Source organism: Caretta caretta, chromosome 24 (genome assembly GCF_965140235.1).
Source record: "Caretta caretta isolate rCarCar2 chromosome 24, rCarCar1.hap1, whole genome shotgun sequence".
In the NCBI taxonomy this organism is placed as follows: domain Eukaryota; kingdom Metazoa; phylum Chordata; order Testudines; family Cheloniidae; genus Caretta; species Caretta caretta.
This window is the reverse complement of record NC_134229.1, coordinates 870,738-882,360: the sequence shown is the minus strand read 5'-3', so window position 1 is coordinate 882,360 and position 11,623 is coordinate 870,738. Positions and strand designations below refer to the sequence as shown.

The 11,623-nt window shown below is 65.9% G+C and overlaps 1 protein-coding gene across 6 annotated transcripts in view; it reads left to right on the top strand.

The window, feature by feature from the left end:
• The first annotated feature begins 3,654 nt into the window (after positions 1-3,654).
• The window catches only part of ADAM15 (ADAM metallopeptidase domain 15), a 42,031-nt gene continuing 34,062 nt past the window's right edge, over positions 3,655-11,623 (top strand). For 3 of the 6 annotated variants that reach the window (XM_075123059.1, XM_075123062.1, XM_075123060.1), the window contains exons 1-4: positions 3,656-3,982; positions 8,936-9,039; positions 10,487-10,563; positions 11,246-11,324. In XM_075123059.1, the coding sequence (XP_074979160.1) occupies positions 3,853-3,982; positions 8,936-9,039; positions 10,487-10,563; positions 11,246-11,324 (390 nt within the window). In that variant the 5' untranslated portion in view covers positions 3,656-3,852. Of the gene's footprint in view, positions 3,983-8,935; positions 9,040-10,486; positions 10,564-11,245; positions 11,325-11,623 lie in introns of all 6 variants that reach the window. The other 3 variants (XM_075123061.1, XM_048828596.2, XM_075123063.1) reach the window with 2 other exon arrangements.

Genomic DNA, 11,623 nt, shown 5'->3' with positions numbered 1-11,623 from the left:
GGCAGGGGGTGTTTGGGGGCAGGGCAGTTGAGGGGCAGGGGGTGTTTGGGGGCAGGGCAGTTGAGGGGCAGGGATGGGGAGCAGGGGGTGTTTGGGGGCAGGGCAGTTGAGGGGCAGGGGGTGTTTGGGGGCAGGGCAGTTGAGGGGCGGGGCAGGGGGTGTTTGGGGGCAGGGCAGTTGAGGGGCAGGGATGGGGAGCAGGGGGTGTTTGGGGGCAGGGCAGTTGAGGGGCAGGGGGTGTTTGGGGGCAGGGATGGGGAGCAGGGGGTGTTTGGGGGCAGGGCAGTTGAGGGGCAGGGGGTGTTTGGGGGCAGGGCAGTTGAGGGGCAGGGATGGGGAGCAGGGGGTGTTTGGGGGCAGGGCAGTTGAGGGGCAGGGGGTGTTTGGGGGCAGGGATGGGGAGCAGGGGGTGTTTGGGGGCAGGGGGTGTTTGGGGGCAGGGCAGTTGAGGGGCAGGGATGGGGGGCAGGGGGTGTTTGGGGGCAGGGCAGTTGAGGGGCAGGGGGTGTTTGGGGGCAGGGCAGTTGAGGGGCAGGGATGGGGAGCAGGGGGTGTTTGGGGGCAGGGCAGTTGAGGGGCAGGGGGTGTTTGGGGGCAGGGCAGTTGAGGGGCGGGGCAGGGGGTGTTTGGGGGCAGGGCAGTTGAGGGGCAGGGATGGGGAGCAGGGGGTGTTTGGGGGCAGGGCAGTTGAGGGGCAGGGGGTGTTTGGGGGCAGGGATGGGGAGCAGGGGGTGTTTGGGGGCAGGGCAGTTGAGGGGCAGGGGGTGTTTGGGGGCAGGGCAGTTGAGGGGCAGGGATGGGGAGCAGGGGGTGTTTGGGGGCAGGGCAGTTGAGGGGCAGGGGGTGTTTGGGGGCAGGGATGGGGAGCAGGGGGTGTTTGGGGGCAGGGCAGTTGAGGGGCAGGGATGGGGAGCAGGGGGTGTTTGGGGGCAGGGCAGTTGAGGGGCAGGGATTGGGAGCAGGGGGTGTTTGGGGGCAGGGCAGTTGAGGGGCAGGGGGTGTTTGGGGGCAGGGCAGTTGAGGGGCAGGGATTGGGAGCAGGGGGTGTTTGGGGGCAGGGCAGTTGAGGGGCAGGGGGTGTTTGGGGGCAGGGCAGTTGAGGGGCAGGGATGAGGGGCAGGGGGTGTTTGGGGGCAGGGCAGTTGAGGGGCAGGGATGGGGGGCAGGGGGTGTTTGGGGGCAGGGCAGTTGAGGGGCAGGGATTGGGAGCAGGGGGTGTTTGGGGGCAGGGCAGTTGAGGGGCAGGGGGTGTTTGGGGGCAGGGATGGGGAGCAGGGGGTGTTTGGGGGCAGGGCAGTTGAGGGGCAGGGGGTGTTTGGGGGCAGGGCAGTTGAGGGGCAGGGATGGGGAGCAGGGGGTGTTTGGGGGCAGGGCAGTTGAGGGGCAGGGGGTGTTTGGGGGCAGGGATGGGGAGCAGGGGGTGTTTGGGGGCAGGGCAGTTGAGGGGCAGGGATGGGGAGCAGGGGGTGTTTGGGGGCAGGGCAGTTGAGGGGCAGGGGGTGTTTGGGGGCAGGGCAGTTGAGGGGCAGGGATGGGGGGCAGGGGGTGTTTGGGGGCAGGGCAGTTGAGGGGCAGGGGGTGTTTGGGGGCAGGGCAGTTGAGGGGCAGGGATGAGGGGCAGGGGGTGTTTGGGGGCAGGGCAGTTGAGGGGCAGGGATGGGGAGCAGGGGGTGTTTGGGGGCAGGGCAGTTGAGGGGCAGGGGGTGTTTGGGGGCAGGGATGGGGAGCAGGGGGTGTTTGGGGGCAGGGCAGTTGAGGGGCAGGGCAGTTGAGGGGCAGGGGGTGTTTGGGGGCAGGGCAGTTGAGGGGCAGGGGGTGTTTGGGGGCAGGGATGGGGAGCAGGGGGTGTTTGGGGGCAGGGCAGTTGAGGGGCAGGGGGTGTTTGGGGGCAGGGCAGTTGAGGGGCAGGGATGGGGAGCAGGGGGTGTTTGGGGGCAGGGCAGTTGAGGGGCAGGGGGTGTTTGGGGGCAGGGATGGGGAGCAGGGGGTGTTTGGGGGCAGGGCAGTTGAGGGGCAGGGCAGTTGAGGGGCAGGGGGTGTTTGGGGGCAGGGCAGTTGAGGGGCAGGGGGTGTTTGGGGGCAGGGATGGGGAGCAGGGGGTGTTTGGGGGCAGGGCAGTTGAGGGGCAGGGGGTGTTTGGGGGCAGGGCAGTTGAGGGGCAGGGATGGGGAGCAGGGGGTGTTTGGGGGCAGGGCAGTTGAGGGGCAGGGGGTGTTTGGGGGCAGGGATGGGGAGCAGGGGGTGTTTGGGGGCAGGGCAGTTGAGGGGCAGGGATGGGGAGCAGGGGGTGTTTGGGGGCAGGGCAGTTGAGGGGCAGGGATTGGGAGCAGGGGGTGTTTGGGGGCAGGGCAGTTGAGGGGCAGGGGGTGTTTGGGGGCAGGGCAGTTGAGGGGCAGGGATTGGGAGCAGGGGGTGTTTGGGGGCAGGGCAGTTGAGGGGCAGGGGGTGTTTGGGGGCAGGGCAGTTGAGGGGCAGGGATGAGGGGCAGGGGGTGTTTGGGGGCAGGGCAGTTGAGGGGCAGGGATGGGGGGCAGGGGGTGTTTGGGGGCAGGGCAGTTGAGGGGCAGGGATTGGGAGCAGGGGGTGTTTGGGGGCAGGGCAGTTGAGGGGCAGGGGGTGTTTGGGGGCAGGGATGGGGAGCAGGGGGTGTTTGGGGGCAGGGCAGTTGAGGGGCAGGGGGTGTTTGGGGGCAGGGCAGTTGAGGGGCAGGGATGGGGAGCAGGGGGTGTTTGGGGGCAGGGCAGTTGAGGGGCAGGGGGTGTTTGGGGGCAGGGATGGGGAGCAGGGGGTGTTTGGGGGCAGGGCAGTTGAGGGGCAGGGATGGGGAGCAGGGGGTGTTTGGGGGCAGGGCAGTTGAGGGGCAGGGGGTGTTTGGGGGCAGGGCAGTTGAGGGGCAGGGATGGGGGGCAGGGGGTGTTTGGGGGCAGGGCAGTTGAGGGGCAGGGGGTGTTTGGGGGCAGGGCAGTTGAGGGGCAGGGATGAGGGGCAGGGGGTGTTTGGGGGCAGGGCAGTTGAGGGGCAGGGATGGGGAGCAGGGGGTGTTTGGGGGCAGGGCAGTTGAGGGGCAGGGGGTGTTTGGGGGCAGGGATGGGGAGCAGGGGGTGTTTGGGGGCAGGGCAGTTGAGGGGCAGGGCAGTTGAGGGGCAGGGGGTGTTTGGGGGCAGGGCAGTTGAGGGGCAGGGGGTGTTTGGGGGCAGGGATGGGGAGCAGGGGGTGTTTGGGGGCAGGGCAGTTGAGGGGCAGGGGGTGTTTGGGGGCAGGGCAGTTGAGGGGCAGGGATGGGGAGCAGGGGGTGTTTGGGGGCAGGGCAGTTGAGGGGCAGGGGGTGTTTGGGGGCAGGGATGGGGAGCAGGGGGTGTTTGGGGGCAGGGCAGTTGAGGGGCAGGGCAGTTGAGGGGCAGGGGGTGTTTGGGGGCAGGGCAGTTGAGGGGCAGGGGGTGTTTGGGGGCAGGGATGGGGAGCAGGGGGTGTTTGGGGGCAGGGCAGTTGAGGGGCAGGGATGGGGAGCAGGGGGTGTTTGGGGGCAGGGCAGTTGAGGGGCAGGGATTGGGAGCAGGGGGTGTTTGGGGGCAGGGCACTTGGGGGCGGACGATGCCCAGCTCCCCGGGGGCCGGGCGGAGGCGGAGCTCGCTGGGCGTAGCCCCGAGCCCTGGCAGGGCCGGCCGGGAAGTTCCCCTCCCCGGCCGAGCGGGCGCTGCCAGGCCCGGCCCCGCTCCGTGCGAGCCGGGAGGGCGGGGGCGGCCCGGCCGGATCGGGGCTGGGTCCGGGACCGGGACCCGGACCGGGATAAACCCGCAGCCGCGGCGCCCCGCACGCCAGGAGCCAGGACCGGCGGCCGAGCCGAGCCGAGCCATGGGGCTGCGGCTGCTCCTCGGGCTGCTCTGGGCCCTGGGCGGCTGCGGCTCGGGGCTCCCCGGGCACCGCCGCGAGTCCGGCCCCGAGCCGCGGGACCTCGGAGCCGGGTCGGGCGCCCGGCGCGCAGGTGAGCGGGGGAGACCGGGGCCGGGCCGGGGCCGGGGAGCACGGAGCCCCCTGGAGCCAGCGCGCCAGTCCCCGGGGGCTGGTGGGTTGGGGCGGGGAGCCAGGACTCCTGGGTTCTCTCCCCGACGCTGGGAGAGGAGGGGGGCTGGGGGGGCGGGAGGAGGGGCACTTCTGGGTTCAACTCCCTGTCTGCGGCCGGGACTCGGGCTGAGTCACCAGCCCGGCGCTGCCTCTCCAAGCACCTGGAGACGCTGCAGGGAGAGGCCGCGACAGGTGAGCGAGCCGGGGCTGCCCTTGGGACTCCTGCCCAGGGCCCCCTGGCTGCGCCGGTGCCCGTCGGGGCTGGCTGCGCCGTGGGGCGAGCTGCCATCCTGCGTGTTCCTGTCTGACAAGGGTGGATTCAGGCACCGGGGGGCCCTGGGTGCATTGTGCCTTCGCACCCCACATCCGGCGGGGCCCCTGTACTCACCCCAGCAGCTAGGATGGCTCTGCTTGGGGGAGCTGGGCCCCCGATGCTTTTCCTTGCCTGCCGTGAGCAGAGCACCCCTCTGGGTTAGGTTGGTGGGGGCCCCAGAGCAGTGGGGCTTGGAGCTAATGCCCTAGTGAGAGGCAGAGAGCAGCTCCCTTCTGGGGCAATTGGCCCAGGCTGTCTGCAGACTCAGGCAGGTTTTGCTGCATCAGCAGCACTCAAAGCAGCTTCCCTGCTCCCCCCCTCATCAAGCACCTGACTCTGCCTGTGTTTGCAGAGAGCCTGCGACAATTGGTTGGGGGGCAGGCTGCGTTGGCACAGGGCCTGGCATCGCTGGGGCGGGGGGGCGGGCTGCATCTACGAGCCCTAAGGAGAGCTGTATGGTGCCAGGGGGCTGCAGGTCATGGAGGCTGCCAGGGGGCTGGGAAAGCAGCCCCATGGTGTCCCTGCACCAGTGGGGGAGGAGGAGGTCAAGCTGACTTGCCTCAGGTGTCACTCAGCTGTAACCGTACCAGACCTTTGGGGATGGGGGGCTGAGCCCCCTCCCCAGGGTAAGCTTTGCCCCCTCCCCAGGGTAAGCTTTGCCCCCTCCCCAGGGTAAGCTTTGCCCCCTCCCCAGGGTAAGCTTTGCCCCCTCCCCAGGGTAAGCTTTGCCATCACAGGCCTGGGGGTGGGAGCGGATGTAGTGGCTGGGGAGGAGATCGGTATGGGGCGGGTTGAGCTCTCCCCTGACATCCACCCCAATCCTTGGCCATGCCTGGGGGCTGGAGTCTAGGCTGGCTCTGGGGCCCAGGGGATGAATGTCCATCCAACATCCCCTCCCCCTCCCCAGTGCTATCTGCTGCCCGGCCCCCTGGCTGGTGTCTCAGGAGGGCTGAATGGACCATGGAGCCTGAACACCTGTTGGGGGGGGGGGGCGCATGGCGGGAGCTGGGGTTACCTAGCCCCGCTCTGGGAGATCCAGAATCACAATGATGGGGGGGTGGTCTCCTAGCAGGGCGGGAAGGTCTGTGCTGGCATCCTGGCCCGACCGGCTCCTCCAGCTCCACCCAGCGCTGGCTGCCCCCAGGGTCCTGCTCTTGCTGTGCCAGGGGCTTGGCATGTGGCCAGGGGCTGGGAGGAAGGACGGGGGCGGCTGATTGCCCCACCCTAACCCCGCCGGGTCGTCTGGCTTCAGGTGCAGCTTTGGAGGGATGGGCCCTGCCCCCGCCATAGATGCAGGGACGTTCGCGAAGGGCTTCTCTGTGTGGCCCCAGTGGCTGGAGCCCCATGGGGCTGGGGGCTGGCATGGGTGGCTTTGCTGAGGTGCCAGCTGGAATTGGCCCAGCTAGGTTGACCTTCCCACCAGCCTGGGATGGAATCAATCGAGGAGAGAGCCCTGGGGTGCGAACTCGCAAGCGCTGATGCTAGGGGCTGCCCTGGCCTGCCATGCCTTGGCCAGGCCATCTCGGATCGGGACCCCTGGCGGTTCTTCCCCGATGCACACGCAGGTCTCTCTGCTCAGGGTACGTCCTGCACACGCAGCCCCATGCTGGGAGCCACCCAGGTCACCCTGATTCCCCCCACTTACGCCCTCAGTTCCCCAGGCTTTGTCTAAACCAGCACCCCTTTCCCCCCCCCGCCCGACAAACACACGGGCGTGTTAGCCCGAAGTCGGCCCGACAGACACGCTCCTGCGGACACCGCTACCGCTGCTCGTTAGGGGTGGTTTGATTTCGCCGTGGGAGAGCTCTCCCCTGGCAAGGAGCTGTGCCGTAGTGTGGACGTGGCCTACGTATCCCGAATGTGCTGCTGTCCCTCCGCGGGGCAGGGGCCATGCGCTGGCGAACGGCAGGCACAGGATGCGGGCAGGGCTGGTGCAACCACTAGGTGAACTAGGCGGTCGCCTAGGGCGCCAAGTGGTTGGCGGGTGGGGCAAAAAGCGATGCCCTGGCTCGGCAGGGAGAAGCCACCTTCCCGAGGCCCCGGAGAGCCAGAGCATCGGCTTGGGGGGTCAGAAACCCAGCCATGGAGGAGCCAGCGCGGCGCAGGGGGGAGCAGCCCTGCAAAGGCGGTGACACTGCTAGCGGGGAGCAGCCGCGCCCCCCGCCCAGGCTGCGGCTCGGTGCCCCCCCCCCAGGGGGCTCCTGCAGGCTGCACCAGATGCACGTGGGCGGCTGCCCCCGTGCACGCCCCGGCTCCCCCCTCACCACGCTTGGGCTCTGCAGCTCCCAGGAGCATGAGCCGCTGCTGCCCCTCCGGCTCACGTGCCCAGGAGCTGCAGAGCCCGAGGGGGGAGCCGGGGCGTGCACAGGGGCCGGCGCATAAATGCATATTTAGGGTTCTTCAATAACTTGATATCCCATCGCATTGCATTTTTGGCCTTTTGTGTTTGAAAAGCAGATTCTGTGTCCACCGTTGAAAATCTTGGTTACCTTCTAGAACAATGGCACAGAATTCAGAAGAAGCCCTGCCTAGATTACAGTTTATCCTGCAAGATGGGAATATTCTTCAGATTTCAGATAAATAAAGACCAATTACATGGTTGAGGAGTAAATATAAAGTATTTTCAAGCGTTTATCCAAAGTGAGTTTGTTTCTACTTGGACCAGCACATCTTAAAACAAGTCGTGTTTTACTAACTTTAATATTGTTCAAAATTCACAAAGAAAGAAAATGATTCTGAAAGTTGCAGATGGAAAAACAGCCCTTTTCCCCCCTTTTCTGCCTTTGGAGGTTCTGTTCCTCAAATATTTGCACGGCATATTTTGAAAGTCAATTGAAAATCAATGAACTCGTATCAACTAAGCCACCAAGTAGTTCGGGTTTCAGAGGATGGGGGAGAGAGAAATACGTTTTTTTATCAAAGAGATAAAGAGCCTAGATTTTCATGAAAGTTGCTGAAAGTTAGATGAGCAATGAACTGAGTGGGATTTGTCAACTGCAAAGTTGAGTCTCGGTAGGCTATGCCAAGTGACTTTATTTATTAATTCGGATTTCATTCTAAAAGAAAAATTTCCACAGCCATATGCACCATGACAACCTGCCCCGTTGTTTATCCATGCACCTGTTGTATCCTGTCCTTAGACTGTAAACACCTGGGACGATCATTTACTACGTACCAATTTAGTTCCTAGCACAATGGGGCCCCAACTTGGTTGACGCCTCTGGCACTATAGATCTTTAATATTAATATTTTTAAAACACCGCACCCTGGGAATTGTACCCCATAACTCCATCCAGAGCAGGAGCATTTCTCCAGCCCCCATGCTACAGGCACGGAAGCATGTGAGTACCTTTAAACAGAGCAGGACGGCTCACCTGGTTGAAGTTATGCCATGCTTCGGTGCTGTATTGTCTAATCATCAGTTCGTAGATGCAATGGCATTTGATGTGCTCTTCAACCATAAACTGACAGATTCGGGTTGTCCTGCACCCTAGGATCCATAGGACGTGGTTGCAAGTCGTCCTGCTTCAGGGACTCACTATGGGGACCCTGGGTGCACAAATTCCCTTGAAAGGTGCTGGGCTGCAGACGTGGTCATGTTCCCCTTACACCTTTCTCCACAGTGGTTGCAGATATGGTAGCCTGTCCTCTCGGGATGGTGAGCCCTGCAGACGCCCTATCCCTGCTTGCTGGAGTTCTTGGGGGGCCATGTGCCTAGTCCATTGAAAATGAGGCATAGAGGTGTCATGTTGCCCCAAGGATTGTCTCTGTAAGAGCTAGCTCTTCTAGATGTTCCTCTGAGGTGCCTTGCAAGGGAGGAGAATTTGTGTGTTGCAGGAATTTTGAGGAAAAGCTGGGAATCGAACATGGATCTGCTCACTCCCAGGCATGTGACTCACACACAAGACCTTCCTTCTTCCCAGCATGTGTGATTTATAAGAGAAAAAGATTTATAACCCAAGAATAAAATATCCCCTCTGCCCTTGTATTGTATGCTTGTATTTGTTCCTGATCATTAAGAAATATCTTTTTAATAATCAAGAGGTAACAGCTATAAAGGCTCATTGGGATTTGCCCCTGAATGAACCGATGTGCGGGGGTGGGGCCGGGGCCCGCAAGGTGGAAGTTTCACCCAGGGCTCAAAATAGCCTTGCACCGGCCCTGGGTGCGGGCCTCACTCTGAGCACTCACCGAGAGGGGGGCGCGCGCCCCACCTATGGTGTGGGGGGTGGAGAGCCAGAGACGCTTACCAGGCCCACAGGGAGCCAGGCTCAGAGCTGGGAATGGGACCCAGGAGTCCTGGCTCCCAGCCTGCCCCCGATTCTTCCCAGGGCACCAAGTCAGATGTGGAATAGCGCAGGGGTCTGGATCCCAGGGCACGCTCTGTGCACCTGCCCGGCCTGGAGCCCTGGGGGGATCTGGGGCCCCATGCGCCAGTCTGGGGGTGAAGCCCAGGGCGGTGGGGAAGGGCCTCCAGGATCTGGGGAAGGGGGGCCAGGACGAGGGCTGGGGGACCAGAGGGGCACCCGGGGTGATGGCTTTGTTCTCGGCCCCATGCAGGCGGCAGCAGCAGGCGGCAGCGTGAGGACTTGGGACGTTATTGGCACGTGACGCCCTGGATCCTGCAAGGCAACCGGATGCTCAGCATGGCAGAGACGGGCTTGGTAAGGACTCTGCCCTTCCCCCACAGCAGCCAATGGCTGCATTCCCTGGCACCCCTGCTCCCCCCAGCTGAACGCCCTGCCCCGGCTCGTCCCACGGGGGGGGCCTCTCCCTGGGCCGGGCGGGACCCAGTCTAGCTGGCAGGGAGGGGGCAGTGCCCACACAGGCTGGTGCCCGCACTGGATTCGGTGCGACTCCCCCCCGCTTTGGGGGGGCACATGGGGAGCCCTCCCAGCCCCATGGGTGCTACTCTCACATCGCTCCGCACCCCCCTGGATTCCCCTGCTCCCTTTCCAGGCAAAGGAAACCCAGCTCCTGTCCCAGCTCTGGCCTCCGGGGTCCCGGCAGGGAGCAAACACCTGCAGCCTCTGGGGGGACGGGGGCATGGGGAGACCCTCAGCCCCCCAAGGATGGGGGAGAAGGGACCTGCTGCCCCCCCCACAGCTCCCCCCATCCCCGTGTGGGAGGCCCTGGCCCCAGCAGGCCCCACTGCCATGAGGGGCTTCCTCAGGGGTGTCTGGGGGCTCCCCACATGGGGACTTGGGGGTGCCTGGAGAAGGTCCCCTCAGACCCGCACTGAGGGAGGGGCAGGGAAGGAGACTCTGTCCCCGTGGAATCCCCCCCTGCCCCCCCCCCCAGCCAGGCCGGCTGTGTGAGCTCATTCCTGCCCCCCCCGCGCGGCGGAAGGGCCTGGCCCGGCACAGCCAGGGATCCTCTGTGGCATTTCCTCTTTGCTCCCTGCTGGGCAGGAAGCGCAGGGTGTGGGGGGGGGGCGGGGGCGGGACACCTCCTGCGACACCCCACCCCCAGGACAATGAGCTAATGTGGGAGGGGCGCTTCCTGCTGCGCTCTGGGAGGGGACCCCCATCCTGACCTCTGCCTGACCCCCGGCACGCTGGGGCCTAACCCAGACCAGGCTGCCCCCGAGCACCGCTGCCTCCGGCCCCCCATCGCCCCCCGGCACAGCTCGGGCCCCCTCGGGGGAACTGAGCCCTGGCCAAAGCACAAACTCGGCCCGGGCTGGGCTGAGCTGCGATGCCAGGCGGGGTGAGCTGGGGCATGGTCTGCCCGGGGGCATGGGCGGGTGCCCCCCTACGCTTTCTCCTCCCAAACACCCTCCATGGGGCCATTTCCTGGCAGGATTACTCTGCCCAGCCTCCTGCATGGGGGGCTCAGCCATGGGGCAGGGGCAGAGAGACTGGCTTCACCCCTGCCATGGTCCTGGAGATTCTCTCCCACCCCCTCAGAGGACATGTAAGGGGGTGAGGCAGGGAACCCCCCCCCCCCCCGGCCCTGGGGGCGGATTAGGGCTGGCGCCCCCTGGTGGGGACTGGCCCCATGTTCCATCCTGGTTGGGTGTTGGGGGCAACTCCCAGGCTGGGGGCCGCTGGCTGCTGTCCCTGGCGCCGTGGGGGCTGGGCCTGTAACCCCCTCCCTGGTCTCCCCCAGGAGGGTTTCCCAGCCCGGCTGCAGATTGCCCTGGACCTGGAAGGGGCACGTCTTGTGCTGGAGTTAGAGCAAAACCGGTGAGTTGGGGGGCTGGGCGTGTTCCCTGTACCCCTCTTCCTCCCCTCCCTGCCAGCTGGCTGTGCCCACGCCGGGTGGGGCAGCGTCTGAGCTGCACAGGGCCTGCTCTGCTGGGCCCTGTGGGGGAGGGAGCTGGGGGGCTGCAGGGGATGGCCGGAGCACACACATGTTGTTCTTGGGGGGCAGGAGCTGGGGGGCTGCAGGGGGTGGCTGGGGGGCAGGAGCTGGGGGGCTGCCGGGGGGCAGGAGCTGGGGTGGGGGCTGCAGGGGGTGGCTGGGGGGCAGGAAATGGGGGGCTGCTGGGGGGCAGGAGCTGGGGGGGGGCTGCAGGGGGGGGCTGGGATGCCCGGGCGTTGTTCTGGGGCAGACCCTGGGGGGCAGGAGCTGGGGGGCTGCAGGGGTGGCTGGGGCACCTTTGTGTTGCTCTGGGGGGGCTGGGCAGGGGCAGTGGCCTGGCAGCAGATGGGCTCCACCCAGCCCCGTGGCGGGGGGAACACCCCGGTCTGCGTTACTGGGGAGTGTGGCAGTGTCCCTCTGGCCTGTCGGGGGTGCTGCACCCCCTGGGCCGTGCTCCCAGTGCCCGGTGGAGCCCCCGGCGTCCCAGAGGCGTTCGCAGCCCAGGGCGGGGGGAAGCCCCTCCGGCCGTGGAGCTCGCTCTCACCGTCTGTCTGTCTCCGGCAGGGAGGTGGCTCCGGGTGCTCGGGCACTGTTCTATTACCTACCCAACGGCACGCGGGTGACGCAGGCCGCTGGCTCGCAGGTAGGTTTGTGGCTGGAGCGGCAGGGGCAGAAACCTGGCCACGCAGGTATCCCGGATCCACAGGACCAGGCTCTGGGAGACCCCTGCAGCATGGCAGACCCCCAGGGTCCCACTCCTCCCCCAGTGCAGGCCATGCAGCTTTACCACCTCCTTCGACCGAACCGCTGGGGCACCAGCCCTCCTGCTTCCCGCAGCAGTGTCAGGCGCCTGGCAGAGACTTCAGACGGGTGCCCCTTGCCCAGTGCTGGCAGGGACACCCACACGGCACGGTCACCCCACCAGGTTTATTACTCCCTGGA